Here is a 24,417-nt window from a genome sequence, read left to right on the forward strand (position 1 = left end):
TACAAAAGAATGTACTCCATTTTTGCTTTCCTACCTGCTGAATGTGTACAATTCATTTACAGGTGTTTACATTTTGTTGTGTGCTACAAGAAATGGCACCCTACAACCTTTCCTTTTACACCTCATGTATGCCAGCAAGATTGTCACATAAAATTCTCGTTATTTTTCATTCTCTGACTGAAAGTGAGAGGAGTTTTTAAAGACCAGTCTTCATGGTAAAAAAAAATAAGCAGCAGAAGGTTTAGGCTGACATTTGAGCTCTGTCTTTAAAGCGCACCAAATGAGACAAAATAAACAGAGAACTAAAAGGCATCGGTATCTGTTACTTGGACTTTCACAACCCACCAAAAGTAGCTCACACCCCGCCAGTAAGTCGCAATCCCCAGTATGAGAAACACTGCTGTACAACATTGGCATTGGCTACTTTCGCAGTAATTTGTAGCCATGTTGTATACTCTTGTGTCTGTTGTGCAGCATGGCTAAAGATAATAATTTTAAAAAGAGGACTGTAATGCATCTAGTGCTAACACACTTAAAAAAAAGTGCATTAGCCCTTGCTGCGTCATAGCATAATTTGTTTTTGCCATTCTGAAAAGCATCTGCGCTGCTGTACAGCATGGCTAAAAAACACTGCCAAACCTAATGGCTCTCATAGATGAGACCTATTGTCCTTGCCAATGCTTGTTTCCTTAGTTCTTTTACCCAGCAGGTGAAAACCTACTCCCTTGGAGCCCGTAAGGACAGCAGAATTAATATGCTACTATTAATATTTAATAAGCCAGTGGGAAATGTTCAGCTAACTGACGCAAAGTAGAGTCGGAGATGTGGCTGTTTTGCACACACGACCATGCCATCAGTTTGCATACAATAAAGCAAAGAAAACACTGAGATTTGATATCTGAGTTTCAGACCTAGCACACTAATGCTACGTTAACATACACAGAGCATGTCATTCATTGCACAAACATGCAACTCTTTAGTAGCCATTGCCAGCTGTAGTGCGAAATCCCTTAAACATCATGCACATCACCGTGGATATGTTGCAGTCTGGACATTTGTATACTCTTTGCTACATTTGAGTCTGATGTGAATGCATTCTTGTGTTTCCATCCGTTTTTGCGAAACAATAGAGATTATTTCAGAGGTTTTGGAAGTCTGAGGGTTTGAGAATAGGATTGATTTAAAGAGTGGTCATTTGACCAGAATTGAGAGAACTAGAGGTGATTTCTTATGAGCTGGTGGATTTAACTGTTAACTAGAAAAGCAGGGCAGCGAATGTGGTACACATGTTTTGAGGTCAGGTGAGATTTTGTCTTCAGTGCACAATGAACATTTGGTTATGTAGAGGGCTTTTAGCAAGGTGTGAATATTACCTTATAACCAGATCAGATACGCAAACATCTGGAGGAGATGAAAATATGAGTGTTGTTTCATTTTTTGATCTTGATACCTTTAAGAAGAGTTGAGTTATGTTGAAGATTGGTACTTCCAAATGAGGTAAATCTGCTTCCCATAAAAGATGTAAGGCGATGTCCTAACGTGATCCATATTTATAGCCTTCTATCCTGTTGATATTTTGTTGTAAAATGTGATTACCGCTCTCTGTATTTCCTAAAATTTAATTCAACCTCCTTTTGTTTTCTGAGTTGGACTTGTTAATGAACTAAGCTTGCTCTTCAGTTGTTTGGTGAAAATTGTTATAAGGAGTGGGGGCAGTGCATGTGTGTGTGCGCAACTTCGTGTGTATGTATGAATGTGCCTTTGTGTGCGCTAATGTGTTGCAGTAAAATTGTGAAGATTTACTGATTGTTTTCTTATACTCATTAGTATCAGTAAAACAACTAGTCCTCTGTTGCTAGATATGCTATGAAGATTTTATTTGTTGTGTAATAACTATCAACTGTTTTTTGATGTTGTCTTCCCCAGGTTTCAGCAGTAGAGTCCTTAGAGGGTCCCCTCTTGCAGGTGGAAGGATTGAGTGACCTTCGGCTGGAATTGCACAGTAAGAAGATGAACCTTCACCTGGTCCTTATTGACGAGCTGCATCGCCACCTCTACATCAAATCTACCAATCGAGTGAAGCGTGTCTCGTAAGTGTCCACATGGGATTAAGTATCAACAGAATTTGTTTTTCTCTGTAGGATCTCCTTTAAAGGTAGTTTCATATTTTAAGCTTGACACCTAGGCATTTGCCTTTTCACTCATTTCATTTTACGTTGGTGCTCAGTCAGTCAGTCAATCAATCAGAAAAGTTTATTTTGAACCATTTTACACAAAAAAATTGTAATGGCCGTCATACCATATTTTTATTATTCCGCTGCAAAATGTACAAAGATTGTTGTATGCTTCTGAAGGAGGAATAGTGAAACTGAATAATTTAGATTCCTTGCCTTGCAAATTATCCATTCAGGCTTCAGACTGATGTGAAAAAGCTTTTTAGCAGATAGCTATCCAGCGTCACCAGGTGGCACCACTTTGCGCCACCTTAACTCTGTCTCAGGGCGTGACAGCGCTAGAGTATATTAGGCACCAACCAGCACATTCCTGTTTTTCCACCCCTCATCGACTAGGGTCTGGAGCATGTGTTTAGTGTCTCACTGACAAATTTCCTCAGCAACTGCTTGCATTTCCACACACAAAAACGCATCATTGGAAGGGTAAGTTAGTTTGTTCCTTGAGGAAACGGTTCTGCTTTCAGGACAGTTTTGAATCTCAATTCTGTTCCTCAAGGCCAAACTCATCCCTGTCATCAGAGAAGATCCTGACATTGAAAAATATAAAACTGGTATTAATGTGTCCATCAGCCAACCCAAGCTGGTTGAGGTCTTCTGCCATGCTATCATGGATCTGTTCAGGATGCCTCTTGCACCCTTTGGCCTGCTTTACCTCAAAGGGCAGCATGTTTCGTTAGGGTTGGTTAAACTAGTTGCCCCAACCACAAGACTGCACTGCCACAGGGTCCAACCCCGATGCCTAAAACAGAAGTACATTCCAGCAGGCTTGGTGAATCAAGTTGCTCCAACCACAAAGCTGCAGCTCCAAAGGTCTAGCCCCTGTTCCTAAAAAGGAATTGAAAGCTTACCTAGGAGTCACCCCACCCCTTTCAGTCAGAGCCTCAGTGCAACCGGTAGAGCTCAATAGGGCACCACTGTCTAACCCTTCCACATTGGGAAAAATGTGCTTGTGGCGCGAAAAAAAGTTAATGTGAACTTTAATTACCTTACCTTGGCAGAACATCTCTAGGGCTCAGATGTTTGCCCAAAGCAGGTTATTATCTCCAACTCTAAAGTCCTTGCAATGCCTAATAAAGATCATGGCCTTACAAATGATAAGGATTCCGAGGCTAATATCGTCCTTTCCATTTATAATACTGATGCTGTCTTCTTTGGACTTACAAAAGGCGAGTGGCCTGGACACTTCATCAGAGGAAGTCATCTTTTACACCCTGCACTGCGTAAGCAGACGTTTCCTCATTACCACTTTAGTATGTAAAGCCACTAAAGCCTTAAAACTGACCTTTCCCTGTGTAGAGGTGAATTCTGACATTTGACTAAGCTCTTTGCAGCCCTCCTCATCAGCATCAAATCCCTTGCTTACATTCAGTGAAGCCCTCATATTTATTGTTGTGGCTGGATAGGAGAAGCCCCGCAGGCCACAGACAAACTTGCCTTAAATCATCGACCTGTTATGGGTGATGCCTGTTATTTTGGTCCCGTCTCCCGGCACAAGAAGGTCTGGTTGCCCAAACATCTTCCACAAAGCAGAAACTAAATGCCTCGACCTCCTGATAGAATTTGAAGAAATTTTATTCTGTGACATGAAAAGGCTGCTTCTGGCAGTATGGTCATATCTCGCTGCTAATGTCCCTTCTTCCTGTCTTGTGGGAAATAGCAAATCTTACAGTGATTCATTTGCCAGAAAATGCAGTTTAAGGTCAATCAGTGCTTGGTTGCATCTGGACAGATCTTGAAGTGCAGAGTAGATACTCTGGATGTTGTTGCCCTATCTATGGGAAGAGTTTGCACTCTTTATCGGTTCTCTTGGCTGCATTCCACCAGATTCTCAAAAGTTGTCCAAGTCACACATGTGGATGTGCCCTTATGTAGGGAAAGGCTGTTTAGAGAGAACATCAACTTTTCCCTGGAACCCTTCAAAAATAGTAGCAGTACAGCTTGCTCACTGGGCCTATCCTGCCCAGTGTGATCGTTCCACCTAAAATGTAGTACAAGTTTAAATGGTCTTCCTATGCCAAGCCTTACTTAGTTTGAATGCAGGACATTGGTTGTTATCTTTGAACAAAGTCATCCCCACGCCACATGCTCAATCTGAGGTCCATGGTCGGTTCCCATCACTAGTAGTTCACAGCTCTGCTTGACTGACAACCGCTTCACATGCCTTTACGTAACTGCTAGCTGTTGTAGCAGCTTCACTATGATGATCCTGTTTACTGCTTTACTCAGGGGATTGGCTAGTTCAAGGGTCCCCCTTGCTGATCAGGGAGAACCCTCCAAGTACGATGACTCTTCTTCATGACATGGACTTTACTATTGAAGCCCCAAAATCAGACTGGGTGAAGGCAGAGGCTGACAGTCATAGTGCCAGAACTGGACATAACCCACCCTCGTCAGAACATTTTGGCTATTCAGAAGATTATTTTTTAAATGTCTGACTCTGATCTTAGTTTAGTTTTGATACTGATGGGGTGGGGTGGTAAGAGGCACAGCAGTCAGAGGGGGCCATCTGCCTTCAATATGTCTGAAGCTGTGGCTCTGAAAAGGTCCTCCGTCAGACATCCAGTCTCCACTGCTTCTTTAACATGTGTTAGATGTAGTGCTAAGAGGGAGACTTATTTTTAAAGGCTTTGAAGGGCAGACCCTTCTGGTTCTGAAGTCTTACTCAATGCTCCTGATTGCCTTATAGATCTCTTCACCTGTTCATAGATGTGCTCATGTTATTTTGCATCTGTAGAGGATGTCTCAGCTGGACCTGAGACTACACTCTCAGAGAGGCTCTGAACTCACGCAACTGTTCTGGTATTCATTTGCCAAATCGCTTGCCAGTAGAACAGCTAACCAGCTCTTTCTACAGTTTCATAAATGCATCTAAACGATGCCAACCAAACCAGCTGGGCCTCATCCTTGGCAGGCTCCCTTAATTCTAACCAGGCCACGGCCAGCTCTTGTTACAGCATGGTCTCCTTATTGGAGATGAAATTACTGTCAGAGGGAATTGTCTTGGTCTCTGAGTTTATAGTGGCAAGTTCCTTCTCATGTGTCTTGATGCTGAAGTACTTCACTGCTTTTCCTACTGGTCTTAAAGACCTTCCACATAACCTGTGGGGAAGCAGGGGGAGGGGCAACAAACCTAGACTGAGCTTAAAGTAGACCTTAGTTTCCTATTTTAGGATTATGGAGACATTTCTTTCCTCCATTCACCATACTTTGAAACGTTGAAGTGCCATATATGCCAGGGGGCACCAAGAGGAAGGCCCAGACTAAGGGCCTTATTTAGAGTTTGGGTGATGCATTACTCCATCACAACCGTGGTGGATCTCCTGTCTGCCATATTGCAAATGCATTATTGTGTTATAGTCCATGGCACTTGTAATATTATGGATAGGGTATCCTCCATGTTTTGACAGGGTATCCTGCCCGCCTAAGTCTTAAATAAGGCTGTAAGTTCTAAAGGAGAGTGATGTGACTGTACACGAGGCATAATATGTGAGCCATTTACCCACATGTCTTGGCCTAAATGTGTAGGACAAATTATTTGGAGGCAGAATAGTAGGTGTATGCCCTTTCACCCCTGTGCCTCACACTCACATATGACTAGCTGGAAAGGCCACTGATTTTTTGCGACATCATAAAATAGTCTTGGCAGGTATCTGATCCACTCACCACCTTGATGTTGAAGTTTTCATCTACCACTGTGAGTCCCTGAAGGACGTCCATTAACAAGTTACTGCAGGGTCTCCTTTACCAGGAGGGGAAGAACATAGAAACTCAGAATTCTATGGGTGTCCCTGTTCTGCCAGTCACCATGGTATATTTTCCCAGCTTGTCTATTCAGAAGTTGGACACTACGTGCAGGACAGTTCTGCAAAGCAGGATAGCCACTCCTCTCAAGCCTTTATTGAACCAGGGTGCAAAATACATGGTCATGTCTGTATCTTTTTAGAAGGGGTGGGTCCTGTCCATCAACTGAGCCTCCAGCTTTACACCTGGAGTGTATGGTTTGGAGTATTGTAATACTGCTTCCCTCTTAATCTTATCATTAAAGACATGGACGTTCCAGGTCGCAACTGGGAATGTGGCAGCTTCTTTCAACTGACTCCCTGCCATTTCAGGGCCTAATGACTGTGATGTCTGTCTCTGCTGTCTCTAATCCCACCAGTAAAGGGGGAACGTCTTTTTTGGTCTGCATGGAAAGATTGCCAAATGACAAGACATCAGCCACCCTGAATGTAACTGTGTGGTCAGTGTTTCATTCAGCAGAGAACACAAAATACTTTATTGTGGCTTCCAAGGAGAGATGTCTATTGTGAAGGGTCAGGAATTACTTCACTTAAAACGTATAGTCATATTTCCCATTTCAGGAAAGCTAATAAACCAGGGAAAACCGAGGGAGTGTCCTTGTGATGCTGTTGGTGTTATTTTCTGTTTAAATAGTATTTGCTTAGTCGCATGGACATTTTGCAATTGAAATGACAATGCTGTAATGTACAGAACTATGTATTCTTGACATAGGCCAAACTAAACCTCAATTAGGCTTTGATTCCATCTTGGATTTACAGTTAACAATGTTCCACCCCTCATTGACACCACATGCAATAAAATGTGCACTGGTGCTTTGTGTTGAAATGCTCTTCAGTATTCGTTTAGGGAGAAGGTACTAGGATGGTGGTATTACATGATGTTTTAAAATGCTGTATTATAATTTGATGATAAGTTGATATGTTTGCTCACCCTTTGCGGAATGTTTGATTTCTATTGCTTCCTATGACAAAATAATCTATAAAAAGATGTGTTTCTGGCGGGAGGGCCAGAACTTATTGCCTAAGTTTCCATGGATGGTACCCAATTTTCTTTTGATTTGCTGCATATTCTGGACTATTTTTCAGATTTTGCTCATGTTGCATTTATTTTAAATGGCTTCCGAACTTTATGCTTATTACTGAAATATTATTGGGGTCATTACTATCCTGGTGGTCTTAGGACCGCCAGGGCCGCCGTAGCCGTTGGACTGCCGCCAATGTGGCAGTCGGACCGCCACACAACGACCGTGGCATTACAATCGCCAGATTACGAGTTTTTGCCGGTCTGGCGGTTCTGACCCGCCAGGGCAGCGCTGCAAGCAGCGCTGCCCTGGGGATTACAAGTCCCTTCCCTGACAGCAATTTCATGGCGATAGCACCGCCGTGGAAAGGCTGGCAGAGACAGGGTGCAGGGTGGCTCAGAGGGGGCCACTCCACTGTCCATGCCCATTGCATGTTTATTCTTTTTCCAAATATTGTTCATTAGGCGGTAAACGCGGAGGGTATGCAAGCAGCAACATTAAAACTAGGTTTGACATTAGCACGTTGAACCAATACAACATCACATGTAGCACAACACTGAAACGAGCACCCCTTCACTCCCTTGCCGATCGATGAATTCAAGCACAGCAAGAAAGAGCAAGCATTGGCAAAGCTAATAGGCTTCACCCATACAAGACTTATAGGAAAGCACAACATCTTTTTGTTGCTTTTTCAGAACCACACAAAGGAAGGGCCACATCTAAACCAGACATTGCATGTTGGATTGTTAAAAGTATCCAGACATGCTATGCTAAAGAACTTTACATATCCCTCCTAGAGTTCACTCAACTCACAAAAAAGGAGCTTCAATGCCCTTCCTAGGAAATATACCTATACCTCACATGTTTAAAGCAGCTACTTGGTCTACACCATATACATTTGTGAAACTTTACAGTGTAGATGTGTGGGCTAGTCAGCAAGCCAGTGTGGGCCAAGCAGTTCTATATGTTATTTCAAACAACTGCATCCCCCATAGGCTAGCCACTACTTATGGAAGAGAACTGCTTTCAATTATGCTAAGCATGTGTATCCACAGCCACACATGCCTCAAACTAAAAATATTACTTACTCGTTAAGCATCTGTTCGTGGCTTGTAGTGCTGTAGATTCACATGCGCCCACCCTCTGCCTCGGACACCTGTGTTTGTTGCAGTTGCTTTTATAGGTTATCAAAAATTCCCTCAGCATGGACATCTCATTATACTATGCTCTAGTTCACATTCCATCCTCACCCGTGTTGCATTAATACAATCTGACAATAGGGTTGATGACCATGCGCATTATCAGCAAGACAAGGAGTCCTTCTACCTCGTGACTCGAAAGACGTTCTTCAAATTAAAACAACTTGCACACTTCTGAACCCAATACTAGATGCAGGATTGTGCTAAACGCGTCAATCTGCAGCAATATATGCCACAAACAGACGCTTACTGGGTAAGTAGCACATTCCTTCTGGTGAATAATGTATCTAACAGCAGATTCCTCTTCACTCAGCACCTCCCCATTCAGTGGCCCCTTTTTTACTTTTAAAAAGGACCCAAGATAAGATTCAGCAGACTATTAGCAACAATTGTGTGGACTGAAAAAAAAAAAGAAACTGACGTCCATGCTCAGAGGTGATTTTTATATGAGGCTTCTGTCCATCACTCCTGGAGTGTTGCACAATCAGTGTGGATCTGCAAGACTCCACATAAGGGCCTGCAGGGGTAATGCTGTGGAGAATGTTCTCCAAATGTGGTAGAGCACCGCAGGAGTATTTTGAGGTGAGGAACCTGTGGTTAGAAAGAGCAGACACCAGACAAAGCATTACCAAAGTTAAGTAAGTTGTTCATCTTGTCTAAAGGCTTCTGCTGACGGTTGGATGCTGATGCTTATAAATAATAAATAATCTTTACTTATTAATATCAGCAAATGCCCTGGGTTCCTCCCTGGAACCAAGCCTGATTGTGACCAAAAATATGAGCTTTATTATGAAGACATCAAATTATCAAATCCATTGTCTGTGGAGGATAAAGCACCACAGAAAATGATATTGGATTAGTGCCTCGCGTTTTGACGTCATTCAGAGTGTTCCCAGCGAACCTACTGAAAACAGAACTCCTACATTCCTTTTCTGTGCCCCTAAGGGCAATATTATTTGCTTCGACTTGATATGTTTACGCTGCTCCTTAACGCCCATATTAAACCTAAAAGAGTCAACAATGTTGCTCAATACTCAACTTTTAGAAAACCATTAAGCAACTATTTTCGAGATTGGGCCTAGTGTGCAGTTCCTGGAAGCCTCTGAAAAAAGACTGCCCTACTGGATTTTAGTACAAAGGGGAGGACCATTTAGACCATTGCAAGTGATTCCCATAACACCAATGTGTGAAGTGTTTTTTGCCGGAGTAGTCAGGAACCTCTGAAAGAAGTGTTTCAGCCAAAACTGCAGGAGTACTTTTGTCAGACATGCAATGCCTGGCAGGCTTTCACATCCCCAGTGGTTCAAATGGTATTAATTGTGTTCCAAAACAGCTAATTCCAACACCTCCCTCCCCCGAAAAGCAGAATTATGTTTCAGATTTGTTTTTTTAAATGAATGGCCTTGCGGTTCGAGGTCCTTGATTTATGTTCCTGCCCGAGACTGCCTTGCATAGCAGTCTTGGGCAGGAAGGATATAGATCGGAAGGTCCGCCCTAAATATCCCAACTAAAAATTCCTACTCATAATTTCTATCAGCCCTCGGCAGATGGGCTGCAGGGCTACGAGTTTCTATTGGTGGTGCCAGCTGAGGGTCTGATATTGTTAAACACAGCAAATGCCCCATTTATAAACAAGGTGGTGGAACTGTGGATTTGTTCTAATGGGATCCCGGCGATTTACGTCAGGACTTATGTTCAAACTCTAAATAATGCTCACAACAAAATATTTTTCAAAGGACACTCGCACGTTGCAACAGAAGTGCTCTCCAAGTGAACAAACACCACAAAGAACTTCACCGGCGACTAGAGAGCCACAGGTACTCCTTATTTTTGGAAGTACCTCAAGCGCACTAGGACTACATAACAATTATAAGAGGCCTATGAGAGCATGTACAGTACTCCTTAATTCCACTCACCATCAATTGAGTTGTTTTAGAATTTTTCTGGACTGAGAAGCAGCACATTTCCAGGTTGCCAGTGCTTATACCACTGCCTTATTACAACCATTCCCCAGGTTATTGTCTGTCCTGATGAGACCCTAACCCTCCCTACAAGGGTCAAAATGTCGTCAACAACCAATAAGACATGCCTGATGTTTTCTTCCTTCCATAGATAAACTTCCCTATTGATGTATTTGTACAAAATTATATGGTGGCTGCCTGATAGTCAAATATTAAAACACCAATTAATGTTCAATGACAGTGAAGTTCTTTGTGGTGTTTGTTCACTTAAGGAGCACTTTTGTTGCATATGTGTGAGTGTCCTTTGAAAAATATTCTGTTTAATGTGTATGGTGAATTACAATAAATGTTTTTCATGTATTGGAGTACTGGTGCATAACATATAATTATGATAACCTTCACAGAAAAGGAACTGTCTAAATGAAAAGATTTGATCTGATGATTAATTCAGTTGCAGGAATTCCTGCCCTAATGTTTAATAATTTTTCATGAGTTTCACATGATTGTTTGCTTTTTTCAGGTGTTATGAGCAGGCCTTGGTTGAGTTCTCATAGTCCTGCTACGCGGAGCTCTGCGAAGTGCAGAAAAAACTCTGCCGCACTTCGTGGAGTTCCGTGAGCAGCAGAGTGTAGTAAGTCACGCTGCTTGTGCTGATTTGGTCACGTGCTGTCAAATTAGCGCGAGCAGCACAATGCGCAGTGCAAGAGGGCGCTGTTTCTTTTTGCCGCTCAAGTAGATGTTCTACTCAAATGGCAGCTTCCTCAACGCGACCAGCTGGTTTCTCAATGCGAGCGGTAGCAACCTGCCGTGACAGCTTGCATTTAGAAATCTCGCTGGGAGGTGGTCTATTATTTGATTTTTCTCGCTCACCAACTGTAGGTTAGCGACCGGGAGATAGAGGAAAAAAACTGCTCCGCGCCACTCCGTGGAGTTTTTGTGAACTCCGCGCGGAGTGTGCAAAAATGTGCAAAGTCCACCGGCAGAGCTGAATTCATCAACCACCCCCAGTTATGAGAGCCAACCATACTTGTGAATAGTTTAAACTTCTGATTTAGTCAGTCATTTCCATCTATTAAAAACTAAGTAGACCTCCTCATATTTACGTTGTGGTGTTCAACTGGAGACTACTACCTTAAAGGTATTGCACCGCACAAAACGCGAAACACTATTGCCCTACTTACTCGAGTCGTGTACACCCAATCTAAAGTGTGTTTCTTTGGTGGTTAAATTCACTTGCGAGGATGTTCTTGTCAGACGTTGTACTCTACGTATGGTCCATGGTTTTCTTTGCTCGGTATGGACTGTTTGCCCATGTTTGTTATTGAGCGCTAGTGACTGATCTGTGACTGCTCTGGGCAGCGCTTTTCCTTGGAGGGGCTCTTAATCTGCAAACAAGCAATAAGCAAAGGCGAATGAAGCTCACTATAATACGGTGGACATTCAAATATAGCTTGTCACAAACTCATTTGTCTACCAGAGCTTTTCTTCTCCCGCAACCCTCAAGTGTGTGATGTGTACACAGTGTGCCTATTCAATCCCTGGTATCCGATAACAACGTCACAGTTATCTAAATATTGTGCCACTAGTGTTGGGGGATTTGCGAGTGCATGCCCGTGTGCGATTGTGTAATGCGGCTGCGTCTTTGTGTAGTGTATGACTGCCCGTATGCGTATACATAGCGTATACTTTCTTTGCAGTTTTTCTTGAGCGTTAGGCATTGTGTTTGCTTGTGTGCGTGTTTTTGCTTCTGCAGAGAGAGCATATGTGCTTCGTATACAAAAGTATGCAGCTGCATTTGCATAAAACCTGTCCGAATGTGTGCATTTACAATGTGTGTCAGATAAGCAAGAGAAGTAAAGACTGCTCGCAAGCCAAGTAGGTACAATCCTTTATTTAAAAGTAAGGACGGAAAGAACAGGTCCGTTCAGGGACAGGCTCAGGCTCAACTGACTTCAGGAGACTGCACGTAATGGAACGTGGAATCTCCCCAAGTCAGCATCACGAGCATTCTAGGAAGGAATAACACACTACATATCCCCCTTCTTTTTCTTACAACAAGAAAATAAGGAACAAAAAAAATAATTAACAGAACAATAGATAAAAAAAAACCTTAAACATGAAAATCAGAAACGTCAGCTAAGTATCCTAACACGTAATCCTTCAACCAACCAGGAGGTATCACTTTCCTTTTCCTTTCTACAGAATCACACTGTTGTACACGACCGGATAAACTTCCACTCCCATTTTCTCACTCGGCAACCGAATCACTTATCACATCTTCCTCCTCACACAAAACACAATCACCAAGTACGTGTGGAGGCGCTTTCTTATTCAACACATTGTGACTCATAACCTCATCTTCCAACCATTCAGCCTTTCCCTTCCCACCCTCCTTATCGTTAGTGTGAACTCCACCACATCCAAATTCCTGTCCGTTCCTAAGTAAGACAATACGCTTAAGATTACACACCTTACCATCACTCAGTTTTACAGCATTATGCAAAACTTCCATAACACGTTCAGGATTAAAGTACTGGCTCTCACCCTTCTTAACTTTGTAGGGTTTCTTAACTCTAACCAAATCACCGATATTAAAATCAACAGACTTAACATGATGGAGCTTGTCATAATAAGACTTCGATTTCTCAAGAGATTTATTCAAACAATCCCTTACATTCTCCACAGACCAGTGTTGGATACCAGTCTTGATCAACCAAGCAGGGTTATTTTTGCATCTTGGGCTTCTTCCCCTCATAATAATGAAAGGGCTAAGACCAGTAGTAACATTCTCAGTTATCCCATATGCCCACACAGCTTTAAAGATGGCAATATGCCAATCCTCTCCACCATTCATAGCACTCTGAATTATACCTTTAATGACTCTATTGAACCTTTCTACCGCCCCATTCCCACTGGGATTGTACAGAGAAGTGGTTTTATGTTCAATTCCCACTCTCCTAAAATAGTTTTTTGCAGCATCTGACATAAACTGTACACCATTATCACTCAACAATTTAGAAGGGGTGCCTTCTGCAAGGAAAACCTTATCCAAAAACTCCAACACGCTTACAGTGTCTGCTTTTTCTAAAATGCCAACTTCTGGCCATTTGGAAAACAAATCAATAAGGATTATTACAAACTCTTGAGTGTCACCCACCGGACCCAAGAGATCAATAGCGACATATTCCCATGGTTGTCTTGGAATGAATGCTTGCTGCATAGGTGGTCTAAGGGTACACAAACGTTTGTCAGCCGAAGAACATATATGACAGGTTCTGACAAATCTTTCCACCGATCTATCAACACCAGGCCACCAGAACAGCTCTTTTACCACAGATTTGGTTCTAACGATGCCAAAATGTCCCTCATGACATAATTCTAAGCTCACCTCCCTTATACCAGAAGGGGGAACTATTTTATCACCTCTCCAAAGAACATTGTTCACAACAGAGAGTTCGTTCCTAACCTCCCCAAAATTTCTGCACAGTTCAGGTATTAGATCCTTCTTAGGCCACCCATTTAAAACGAAATTTAAGACGGACTGTAAACTAGCGTCTACCTGCATTTCCTTCCTCCAACTATCTTCATTAAGTGCAGGGCTGCCAGAGTCATGTATAAGGGCCACACTCCATTCATACCACGGGTCATCAACACATCTTTCCAGCAAATTAGGTAATCTAGAAAGGCCATCCGCTAATACATTACTCTTGCCTGGTACATACACAATACGATAAGTGTAATCCTTTAAACGCATAGACAACCTTAAGATTCTAGCAGAAGCCATTACACTTCCTTCACTTGTAAGAAGTTTAATTAAAGGCTTGTGGTCACAGCGAATGGTTATGTCCTTACCCCACACGAATGCACGGAAGTGCTCTAAAGCCCAAGCACAGGCTAAGGCTTCCTTCTCTATAACAGAGTATCTCTCTTCTGAAGGAGACAACGATCTGGAAGCAAAAAGTATAATCCTTTCCTTACCATTACAATCCCTTTGAGACAAAACAGCACCTAAGCCCTTATTACTTGCATCCGTGGTAACAAAAGTATCCAAATTAGGGTCAAAACTTTCTACACATGCAGCCTTGCTTAACTCCTTTTTAATACTCTCAAACTCCTGATTACACGCTTCACTCCACGCGAAAGGAGAGTTCTTTTTGAGCAAAGATCTTAAATTGTAAATCTTACTGGCAAAGTTCGGAATAAATTTTGCACAAAACTCAGCCATGCCCAAAAAAGATCTTACCTCATCTTTAGACATAGGAGGTGCCATCTCGATTATAGCATTCACCAAAGAGGTCTTAGGTCTAACACCCTCACCACTTATCTCATGTCCCAAATACTCGACACTCCTTTTAGCAAATTTGCACTTACTTAGTTCCACTGTTAACCCCTTATCGCCCAAAACTTCTAACACATGTTCCAATCGCTCATCATGCATGCACTTATCCTTCCCGAAAAAAAATGACATCTTGGAAGCACATAACCCCTTTAACCTTTCCAAAAGGTTTGTGCATTAGACGTTCAAAAACAGCTGCTGCAGACGCTAGACCGAAGGGCATCCTCTTGTATTGGAAGCATCCAAAGGGTGTGATGAAGGCCGTTAATCTTTTGTAGTCCTTGGATAAGGGAATCTGATGATACGCAGACGACAAGTCAATAGTAGAAAACCAACGCGCTCCCTCAAGACTAGAAACCATTTCCGTAATCTTGGGTAGAGGAAACTGATCAATCAGGATATTATTATTTAAGTATCTTAAGTCTACACATAAACGGATTTTCCCGTTACTGCTCCGAGCTATTACTACAGGCGAAATCCATTCCGAACTTTCAATTGGCTCAATCACATCCATTGAAATTAATTTGTCCAGCTCCTTGGAGACTTCTTCTCTGATCATGATCGGCACAGTTCTGACCTTATGAATTTTTGGTAGAGCTTCCTTCTTTAATATGATCTTGTGCTCGAAACCGGTAAGTTTCCCCAAACCCTTGTGAAAAAATTTGGGAAATTTAGCTTCCATCACAGAGGTCACAGAGCATTCATCATTCGCCATTAAAACCTTTTCTTTACCGTTAGGATCCAGGATCATTTGCAACTGTCCTTGATCCTTCCAACCTAGAACAGACGGCCCTCTTTTAGCTACGTATAACTTTCCTCTGGCACTCCTGTTCTTGAATGAGAATGCCAACCATCTAAAACCTAACAGGTCTATCTTTTCTCCTGTGTAGCTTTCTGGTTGAATATCCGGCGGAGTAAGTTGCTTGCCAATTTTCTCCACAAAGAACTTGTTCCACACATCCTCATTCACGATTGTGAATGGTGAGCCAGAGTCAGCATACATTGTAACAGGTACTCCACCAATTTCCATGTTACATATTGGTTTTTCCTTAGTGTTTACTTCCGTTATATTAAGGATGAAACTCTTATCCTCATCCACTACCCTGGAATCCGTTGTTATCTCCTCCGTATCACTTTTTGCCATATAATCACCTTCATAAATACACTTAACTATTTTCTTTTTACTTTTACATACTTTGACAAAATGGCCCACAATTCCACATTTGTTGCATTTTAATTTTAACGCTGGGCACAACTTGGAGTGAGCCAAATGATCTTTGTTATCTCCTCTGTAACATTTCCTTTCAGTTTCCCCACTCTGTAAGTTTGTTCCTGGTTTGCGGTTAATCACTTTGTAAATGCCAGCCTAATTTTTCCCTGTAGATTTTAGTTCGGATAAACATCTTTCAGAGTTCTCTGCTTTCCTTACAATAGCTAAGATGTCTTCCAGAGGAGAGTCACCATTTATCCAAAGCCTTTCTTGAATAGATTGATTAGAGCAATGCATGACTACTTGATCCCTAATAAGTTCGTCATGAATTGTCCCAAATCTACAGTCCAGAGCAAGTTTCTTTAAGTCCGCAACATAGTCATCCACAAGCTCATTTTTTTCCTGTTTTCGTTTGAAAAACGTATAGCGGACAATTCCCATACATACTTTTGGAGCAAAATACTCGTCGAGATCTAGCATCGCGGCATTAAAAACACAAATATCACCGCTTATGGTGTTTTTGGGCAACTTTTAAAAAGTTTTTAGACCCATAGGACCCAAGGAATGCAACAGGATCCTCTTTTTCTGTTCTGCAGACATCTTGTTATCCACATCAATGGCACCTAAATAATTTTTAAAATAGTCTTTCCATTCTAGCCACTTGATAGGTGGTGAATTGCCCATAGCCCAAAAAGCCTGCGGGGGAACAATTGTAAAATTGGCCTGCGCCATGTCAGTGGCTAATTATAAGGTACATGCAATGACTTCAAGTGCCACTCAATAATACTAATTAACTTAAAAAGTATTCTTCCCTTCTCGGACCTTTTCCAAACCTTCACAATAGAAAAAACAATGTTATATTGCAAAAAAAAAATTGCCTTCTTAAATGTCTTCTTCCTTCCCTCCTTTGTGCTTTTTTTTATTTTATTTTTATTAATTTCTCCAAGTCTTTTTCTTTTCTTATTAATATTCAAAGGCTAGTGTCTCTGTCTCCTTAGAGACGCTAGCGGAAGCAGTGTTAGTCTCCGTAGCTAAGGAGACACGCAGAGGAAGCGGCGTCAGTGTCCCTGGGTATGTTACCCAGGAGACACACGTTGCGCGCGCGCGTCCATTGAACAGAGGACGCTCGCGCTGCCCTGCTCGCGCAGCTCTGCACGCGCTTACACCAACGGCCGGGCAGGGCACGATGAACCACACAAAAATAACACGGAGGAAGGATTTAAAAATATTACAAATATAGCAAGTATAATTACTGTAACGTTCCGTCACACGTCGGCAGCCCCCAAGGCAACAGCAAAGTTCAGACAAGGCGGTGAAGCGTCAAAAAGAGGAAAACGATGACACAGATGTTGCCGGTTCGATAAAGCTGGCTCCTCGTCGCCAAATTGAAGTAAAGACTGCTCGCAAGCCAAGTAGGTACAATCCTTTATTTAAAAGTAAGGACGGAAAGAACAGTCCGTTCAGGGACAGGCTCAGGCTCAACTGACTTCAGGAGACTGCACGTAATAGAACGTGGAATCTCCCCAAGTCAGCAACACGAGCATTCTAGGAAGGAATAACACACTACAGCAAGGCATTGAGAAATTGAAAATTATGGAATTTTATTTCTAGTGATTGGTTACAATATGTCATTTTATTTTCCCTACGATTAAAAAGATGCGTGTGATGGGTGCGTTTTTTTTTTTTTTTTGGCTTGGTGCCTACATGGTTTTGTCAATATTATTTATTAACATGTTGCACAGTGGGGCTAGCTGCTGTACAACATGGCTTAAAGTTTAAATGAAAAAATCACTATGACGTGGTCAACGCTGGGCGCGTCATAGCGCTTTTTAAAACTTTAAGCCATGCTGCACAGCAGCTCGTGCTACTGTTATTAATCGCTCCTAGCTTGAATGTTTGTGTAAAGAACAGATTGAGCATTTATCATCATACGTCTATCTTTTTCTCACAGAAAGCTGTCTGCTTTTAGATTATGATGTTATTCTTCTCTTTTGCCTGGCATCTCTGAAGTTAAATATGGGGCTTACCTCAGTTAACATTTGTATTGCTACCCCTTCTGGCTGGTTATGTGTATTGTGTAGCCATTAATGGGTGTCTACGCTATTGTGCTTTACACAGGACCCTTTTTTTTATTTAACGTTAACCATCCTTTTTGTTGAATTAACCCCTTCGCTTCCAGGCCTTTTTCCCCTCAGTTGCCAGGGCTTTTTTGGGCTATTTGGGGCAGTTCGCGGTTACGCCCTCATAACTTTTTGTTCACATAAGCTACCCACGCCAAATTTGCGGGATTATTTTTCCAACATCCTAGGGATTCTAGAGGTATTGAGAGTTTGTGGGTTCCCCTGAAGGAGACCAAGAAATTAGCCAAAATACAGCAAAAATTATGTTTTTTTAAATAAAAAGGGAAATAAGGGCTGCCGAAGAAGGCTTGTGGTTGATTCCCTGAAAATGGCATTAACAAATGGTTTACACTGCTAAAATCACCATCTTCCCAGCTTTCAGGAACAGGCAGACTTGAATCAGAAAATCACATTTTCAAAACCATTTTGGCATTTTACTGGGACATACCCCAATTTTACAATTTTTGGTGCTTTTAACCTCCTTCTAGTTAGTGGCAGAAATGGGTGTGAAACTAATGCTGGATCCCGGAAAGCTAAACATTTCTGAAAAGTAGACAACATTTTGAAATCAGTAAGGGTTATTTGTGTAGATCCTACAAGGTTTCCCTACAGAAAATAACAACTGATATAAAAACTATTGAAATTGAGGTAAAAAAAAAAAAAAAAACATTCTCCACGTTTTACTCTGTAACTTTCTCCTGCAATGTCAGATTTTCAAAAGTAATATACCGTTACGTCTGCTGGACTCTTCTGGTTGCGGGGATATATTGGGCTTGTAGGTTCATCAAGAACCCTAGGTACTCATAGCCAATAAAGGAGCTGCACCTTGCAATGGGTTTTCATTGTATACCAGGTATACAGCAATTCTTTGGGTGAAATGTAAAGATTGAAAAATAGGTATCAAGGAAACCTTTGTATTTCCAAAATGGGCACAAGATAAGGTGTTGAGAAGCAGTGGTTATTTGCACATCTCTGAATTCCGGGGTGTCCACACTAGCATGTGAATTACTGGGCATTTCTCAAATAGACGTCTTTTTTACACACTGTCTTACATTTGGAATGAACAAATGTAGAGAAAGATAAGGGGCAGTGTGACGGGCCGATTGGAGACAGCCCGCACCCAACACCGACTGGTGCTGACACTGCCCCAGGTGCTTGGGAACGTCCTGGGGCAGGAACCAATCGGATGTCCCTGACGGCCGTGACGCAGAGACCAGGAAGCGGAACCGCAGAACCTGGACCGGAAGAAAAGCCGGCGGCCCGCAGACGAGAGGCGCGCGACCAGGAGGAAGAGGAGAGCGGCGTAGTTGGAGAGTGGAGATCGCACCAAAGGAGAGAAGACGAGGAGGAGGCAGGTGGAAGAACGAACTCCGCGGTGGCCCCGGGAGGTGGAGCGAGGAACCCCACCATGCTTCTGGAGAAGCGTGGCATAATCAGGTGAGTGTCTCTACCGAACCGAGGGGAACCAGAGTGGCGGGAGGAGTAGGGAAAATAAAAAGCAAGGGGGAGTGGGTGGCGGGGAGAACAAAAGGGCACTTTTTAAGGGCACACACTCCAGGAAAGAACACATCAGGGTATAAAACCGCTACAGTACAAAGCAACACGGTAGTTGCAGCACCGAGAGGAACGGCCTCAGCAGCAAAACAACCAAACAGTAGCAAAGCAAGGAGAAGGAGCTGTAAGAGGAATGAATCCATGAAAGGCAGAGAGGTTCAGGAGGGGGAAAGTAAAGACTACGAGAATCAAGGGAAAGCCAGTATATTAGAAAATAGTAGTAGAAGAAAAGAGACGCAGAATCCTAGAGATGAAATAGAAAGAGAGAAAGAGAGGATACAATTACAACTGGAACAGAGAAAGGAAAAGAGAGAGAGAGCAAGACATCTTAAAGACAGAGGAGGAAGGAAAAGAAGAGGTAGAAAAGGAAAAGGAAAAGGGACAGACAGAGAACAAAAACACTCACCGATTCTTCTCTTGTTCTTCTCCACGCATGCGCTTCCTGGGAGCCCTGAAAGAGAAGAAAAGACCACAGAAGAGGTGAAGATCCAGGGAAACGAGACAGAAACCATCTAGAAAAAAATACAAGAAAGAATAAGAAAAATCTATTCGTCACTCCACTATATTCTTCAATAAAGCATATTCGAAATCTAACCTAAAGCTTCGTGTTGTCCTTAAACCCAGCCAACCACAAGTGGTGTCAGAAGTGGGATTGGAAAAGGACCATCGACAACATGGAGGAGAAACCTACCTTGGCGGACATGATTGCCCAGTTGGCCGAGGGGCAACGGCACCTACAAATTGTTTGGGAGCAACAGTTGAAAGAGGCTAAGGAGGAACGAGAGGCCTTACAAACGGCTCTAAAAAGTCAAGTCAACCATAATAGCCAACAACCAGTTGGTTCATGGAACCGCCCTGGAAAAACTGACTGATACCATTGCCCACACAAAAGTCCATCCTAACGTACAGAGTAGCGTGCTGCAAAGATATCAAGAACCAGAGGATCTTGATTCTTTCTTTACTAATTTCGAAAGGGTAGCCAGTATGGCAAACTAGCCTGAAGACAAGTGGGGTCAATATATAGCCCTGTTACTTACTGGACAGTTGCAAACCGCCTTTCAGGCAATTAACCCCGGGGGCACCCTTCCTTATAATGAGGTAAAGAAAGCTATCCTGGAACGCATCTGATTGGATAGCAAGAGCTATAGAACCAAGTCCCGTCAGACAAAATGGCAACACCAAGAAAACCCTGCACCTTATATTATCGGGTGCATCATGAAAATGGTTACACCCCACAGAAACTACTAGAGAGGGGATGTTCAATAGCATTGTCCTTGAACAATATCTGGACGCCTTACCACCCAGCACACGGAACTGGATTAGACAACATCTGGGGTTGACAAACCAGACAGCCGTTGACCTAGCCTGTGCTTACCACCAGGCACCAGACTTTCGTACTGCATCCGGTAGGCATCCCTGCTCTAGTAGATTCGGGATGCAGTCAAAACGTGATCAGACAGAACTTGGTCCTACCCGGACAAGGGAATCCGCAGACTCAGGTATTGATAGCCTGTGTACATGGAGATCAACGACCCTATCCCGTGGCTACAGTACGTCTTAATTGGAAAGGAGAGGGCGAGACAATAAAGGTGGGAGTAATTCCAAATCTGGGAGAAGATCTCCTCCTCGGTACGGACTATGTGGATTTTTCCTCCCTCCTAAATAAAGCAGGACAAGAACAAGTCCTTAAGGCGTGGTGTGAGGAGATACCTTTTGGGGTCGGCGAGGAAGAGAACAGAAAACCACAAATCAAACTTAGTAGAAGGCAAAAGAGAGAGCAACGGCGAAAGTATCAGCTTACTCAAGATCCCCGAAATACAGACTCCAAAGACCCCCCCAGCCGTCATCTGCACATCACAGGAGATTTCCGACAGAGTCAACATGAAGATCCCACACTGAAACATGCATGGCACCAAGCCTTGAACCCAGATGACCATGTGGTAGGTCCCAAGTTCCTGGTGAAAAACAATTAATTGTATAGAAACACTTCCGCCGTAGGGGAAAGAGCACTCCAGCTAGTGGTACCACAGAGCCATAGACAGCAGGTCCTACAATTAGCTCATGGGGATAATGGGGAAGGACATATGGGGAGAGAGAAAATGGAAGAAGCAGTATTGCGGTGATTTTATTGGCCTGGATTGTTTGGAGATATTTGGAAACATTGTTCTGAGTGCCCAAAATGTCAACTCCTAAATCCCTCTCTCCACCGTCCAGCTCCCCTCGAACCCCTTCCCATCATAGAAATCCCATTTTCTAGAGTCGGGATGGACACTGTAGGGCCCCTAACTCCTTCAGTGAGAGGACGACAATATATTCTGGTATTAGTTGATTACGCAACCCGTTACCCTGAAGCTATACCAATCCCCAGTATGCACACAAAAACCCTAGCTCAGGCAATGATAGAATGTTTTTCACGAGTTGGGTTTCTTAAAGAAATACTCACAGATCAAGGGACTCCCTTTATGTCGAGGCTTATGGCAGAGGTATGCCGTTCCCTAGGGGTTAAGCAAATCAGAACCTCAGTTTACCATTCCCAAACAGACGGTCTAGTAGAGAGATATAATAAGACTATTAAATCCCTACTTCGGGAAAGTATTTTCGAAGCTGGAAAAGATTGGGAAAAGAAACTACCCCTAGTGCTCTATGCCATACACACCCATGTTCAGACATCCACAGGACATAGCCCCTTTGAGCTGTTACTCAGGAGACAGTCCCGTACCCTTTTAGAGATGTTGGCCGAGCAATGGGAAGAATCAGAAGAAGAGGTTAAAGACCTCTTGACATATACCCGAGAACTACGAGAAAACGTCCACACAGTATGGGAAGAGGCCCATACCACCTTAAGAGTAGCCCAAAACGAACAAAAACAGCTCTATGATACTAAAAGTGCATATCGAAGTCTGAAGGTTGGAGACAAGGCATTAGTCCTATTACCTAGCTGTGAAAATAAGCTATTAGCCCGGTGGCAGGGTCCATTTGAGGTTTTAGAACAGATCAATCCCACCACATATAGACTCGCCATGCCCCAAGGTTCAGGAAGGGAGCAAATATATCACATCAACTTGCTAAAAAAATGGCAGGAACCCACGCGTGACCATTCCGTCATGTATATCGAACAGGAGACAAATGATGAGATTCCCTTCCCTTCCCACTAGCTCACCTCACGAGGACCCTCCCCCTCAACTAAACACCACACTCCCAGACCCCTATCTTAGGCAACTCAACCACCTGATCGATAACAACCGAGACGTATTCTCTAAATCCCCGGGACGAACTTCGTTAGTACAGCTTGTGATTCGTATCAAGTCCGACAGTATAGCCCGACAGTGGCCCTATCGTATCCCTGAGGCAAAAAAGAAAATCATAGAACTAAAAGTACAATCTATGTTAGAAGCAGGCATCATTGAACCATCTACTAGCCCGTGGCGTTCCCCTGTGGTACTTGTACCAAAACCTGATGGAAGCACTCGCTTTTGTGTTGATTTCAGACGCATCAATGCCCTGTCACAGTTTGACACATACCCCATGCCCCGCATCGATGAACTTCTCGATAGATTGGGTCAAGCTCGTTATATGTCCACATTAGATCTGACGAAAGGCTACTGGCAAGTACCATTACGGCCAGAAGATAAGGGAAAAACTGCCTTCGCTACTCCATCTGGTCTCTATCACTTCATGGTCCTTCCGTTTGGTCTTCATGGGGCCCCAGCCACCATTCAGAGACTTATATACGGGATATTGCGACCTTACTATCTGTATGCAGCAGCATACCTCGATGATATCGTACTCTACAGCATGACATGGGAAGACCACCTGAAACACTTAGACACCATCCTACAGGCCCTGAGAAAGGCCAATCTTACAGCTAATCCTGCGAAATGCAGGTTGAGGCACACAAGAATTAAATACTTGGGCTATATACTTGGTGAAGGACAAGTTAGACCCAAGGTTGAGAAAATACAGGCCATCACTAAAATCACCCCTCCACACACAAAAAAGATATACGGCCCTTCTTTGTACTCGTAGGATAGTATAGACGATTCATACCACAATTCTCCACAATAGCAGGACCGCTTACCGACCTCTTACGGAAATCATGCCCAATCACCTTATCCCCTCTCGCTGATATAGAACGACAGAGCTTTGAAACGCTAAAGACCGTGTTGACATCCGGACCGGTGTTGTGTTGTCCGGATTTCCAGAAACCCTTTATCGTACAAACCAACGCCTCAGATGTAGGTCTTGGGGCCGTCCTTTCACAAGAACAGGACGATGGGACCCTTCACCCCGTTGTATACATAAGTCGGAAACTCCTTCCACGGGAACAACATTACCCCACATTAGAAAAGGAATGTTTGGCTATCAAATTGGGCGGTGGAGTCCCTGCGATACTATTTAGCAGGCAGAACTTTTACCTTAGTGACTGATCATGCTCCCCTCACCTGGCTCGCCCACAACAAAGACACCAACCCCTGTGTACTACGATGGTTCCTCTCACTCCAGCCTTTCTCCTTTCAGATACGACATTCCCCGGGTTCCCTCATGGCAAACGCTGACTTTTTATCGTGCTATCCATCGTCGAAGCGTCTCTATCAGCAGCTCGTTAAGGGGAGTGTATGTGACGGGCCGATTAGAGACAGCCCGTACCCAACACGACTGGTGCTGACACTGCCCCAGGTGCTCGGGAACGTCCTGGGGCAGGAACCAATCAGATGTCCCTGACGGCCGTGACGCAGAGGCCTGGAAGCGGAACCTGGAACTGAAGAAAAGCCGGCGGCCCGCAGACGAGAGGCGCGCGACCTGCGGCGTCGATGTAGAGTGAAGATCGCACCAAAGGAGAGAAGAAGAGGAGGAGGCAGGCGGAAGAACGAACTCCGCGGTGGCCCCGGGAGGCGGAGCGAGGAACCCTGCCATGCCTCTGGAGAAGCGTGGCACAATCAGGTGCGTGTCTCTACTGAACTGAGGGGAACCGGAGTGGCGG

At 43.4% G+C, this 24,417-nt stretch overlaps 1 protein-coding gene across 1 annotated transcript in view; it reads left to right on the forward strand.

The window, feature by feature from the left end:
• Window positions 1-24,417, forward strand: part of EXOC4 (exocyst complex component 4) — a 1,633,445-nt gene that overhangs the window by 169,611 nt on the left and 1,439,417 nt on the right. The window contains exon 4 of the mRNA XM_069229316.1: window positions 1,927-2,090. Within this exon, the coding sequence (XP_069085417.1) occupies window positions 1,927-2,090 (164 nt within the window). The remainder of the gene's footprint in view (window positions 1-1,926; window positions 2,091-24,417) is intronic.

Source organism: Pleurodeles waltl, chromosome 4_1 (genome assembly GCF_031143425.1).
Source record: "Pleurodeles waltl isolate 20211129_DDA chromosome 4_1, aPleWal1.hap1.20221129, whole genome shotgun sequence".
In the NCBI taxonomy this organism is placed as follows: domain Eukaryota; kingdom Metazoa; phylum Chordata; class Amphibia; order Caudata; family Salamandridae; genus Pleurodeles; species Pleurodeles waltl.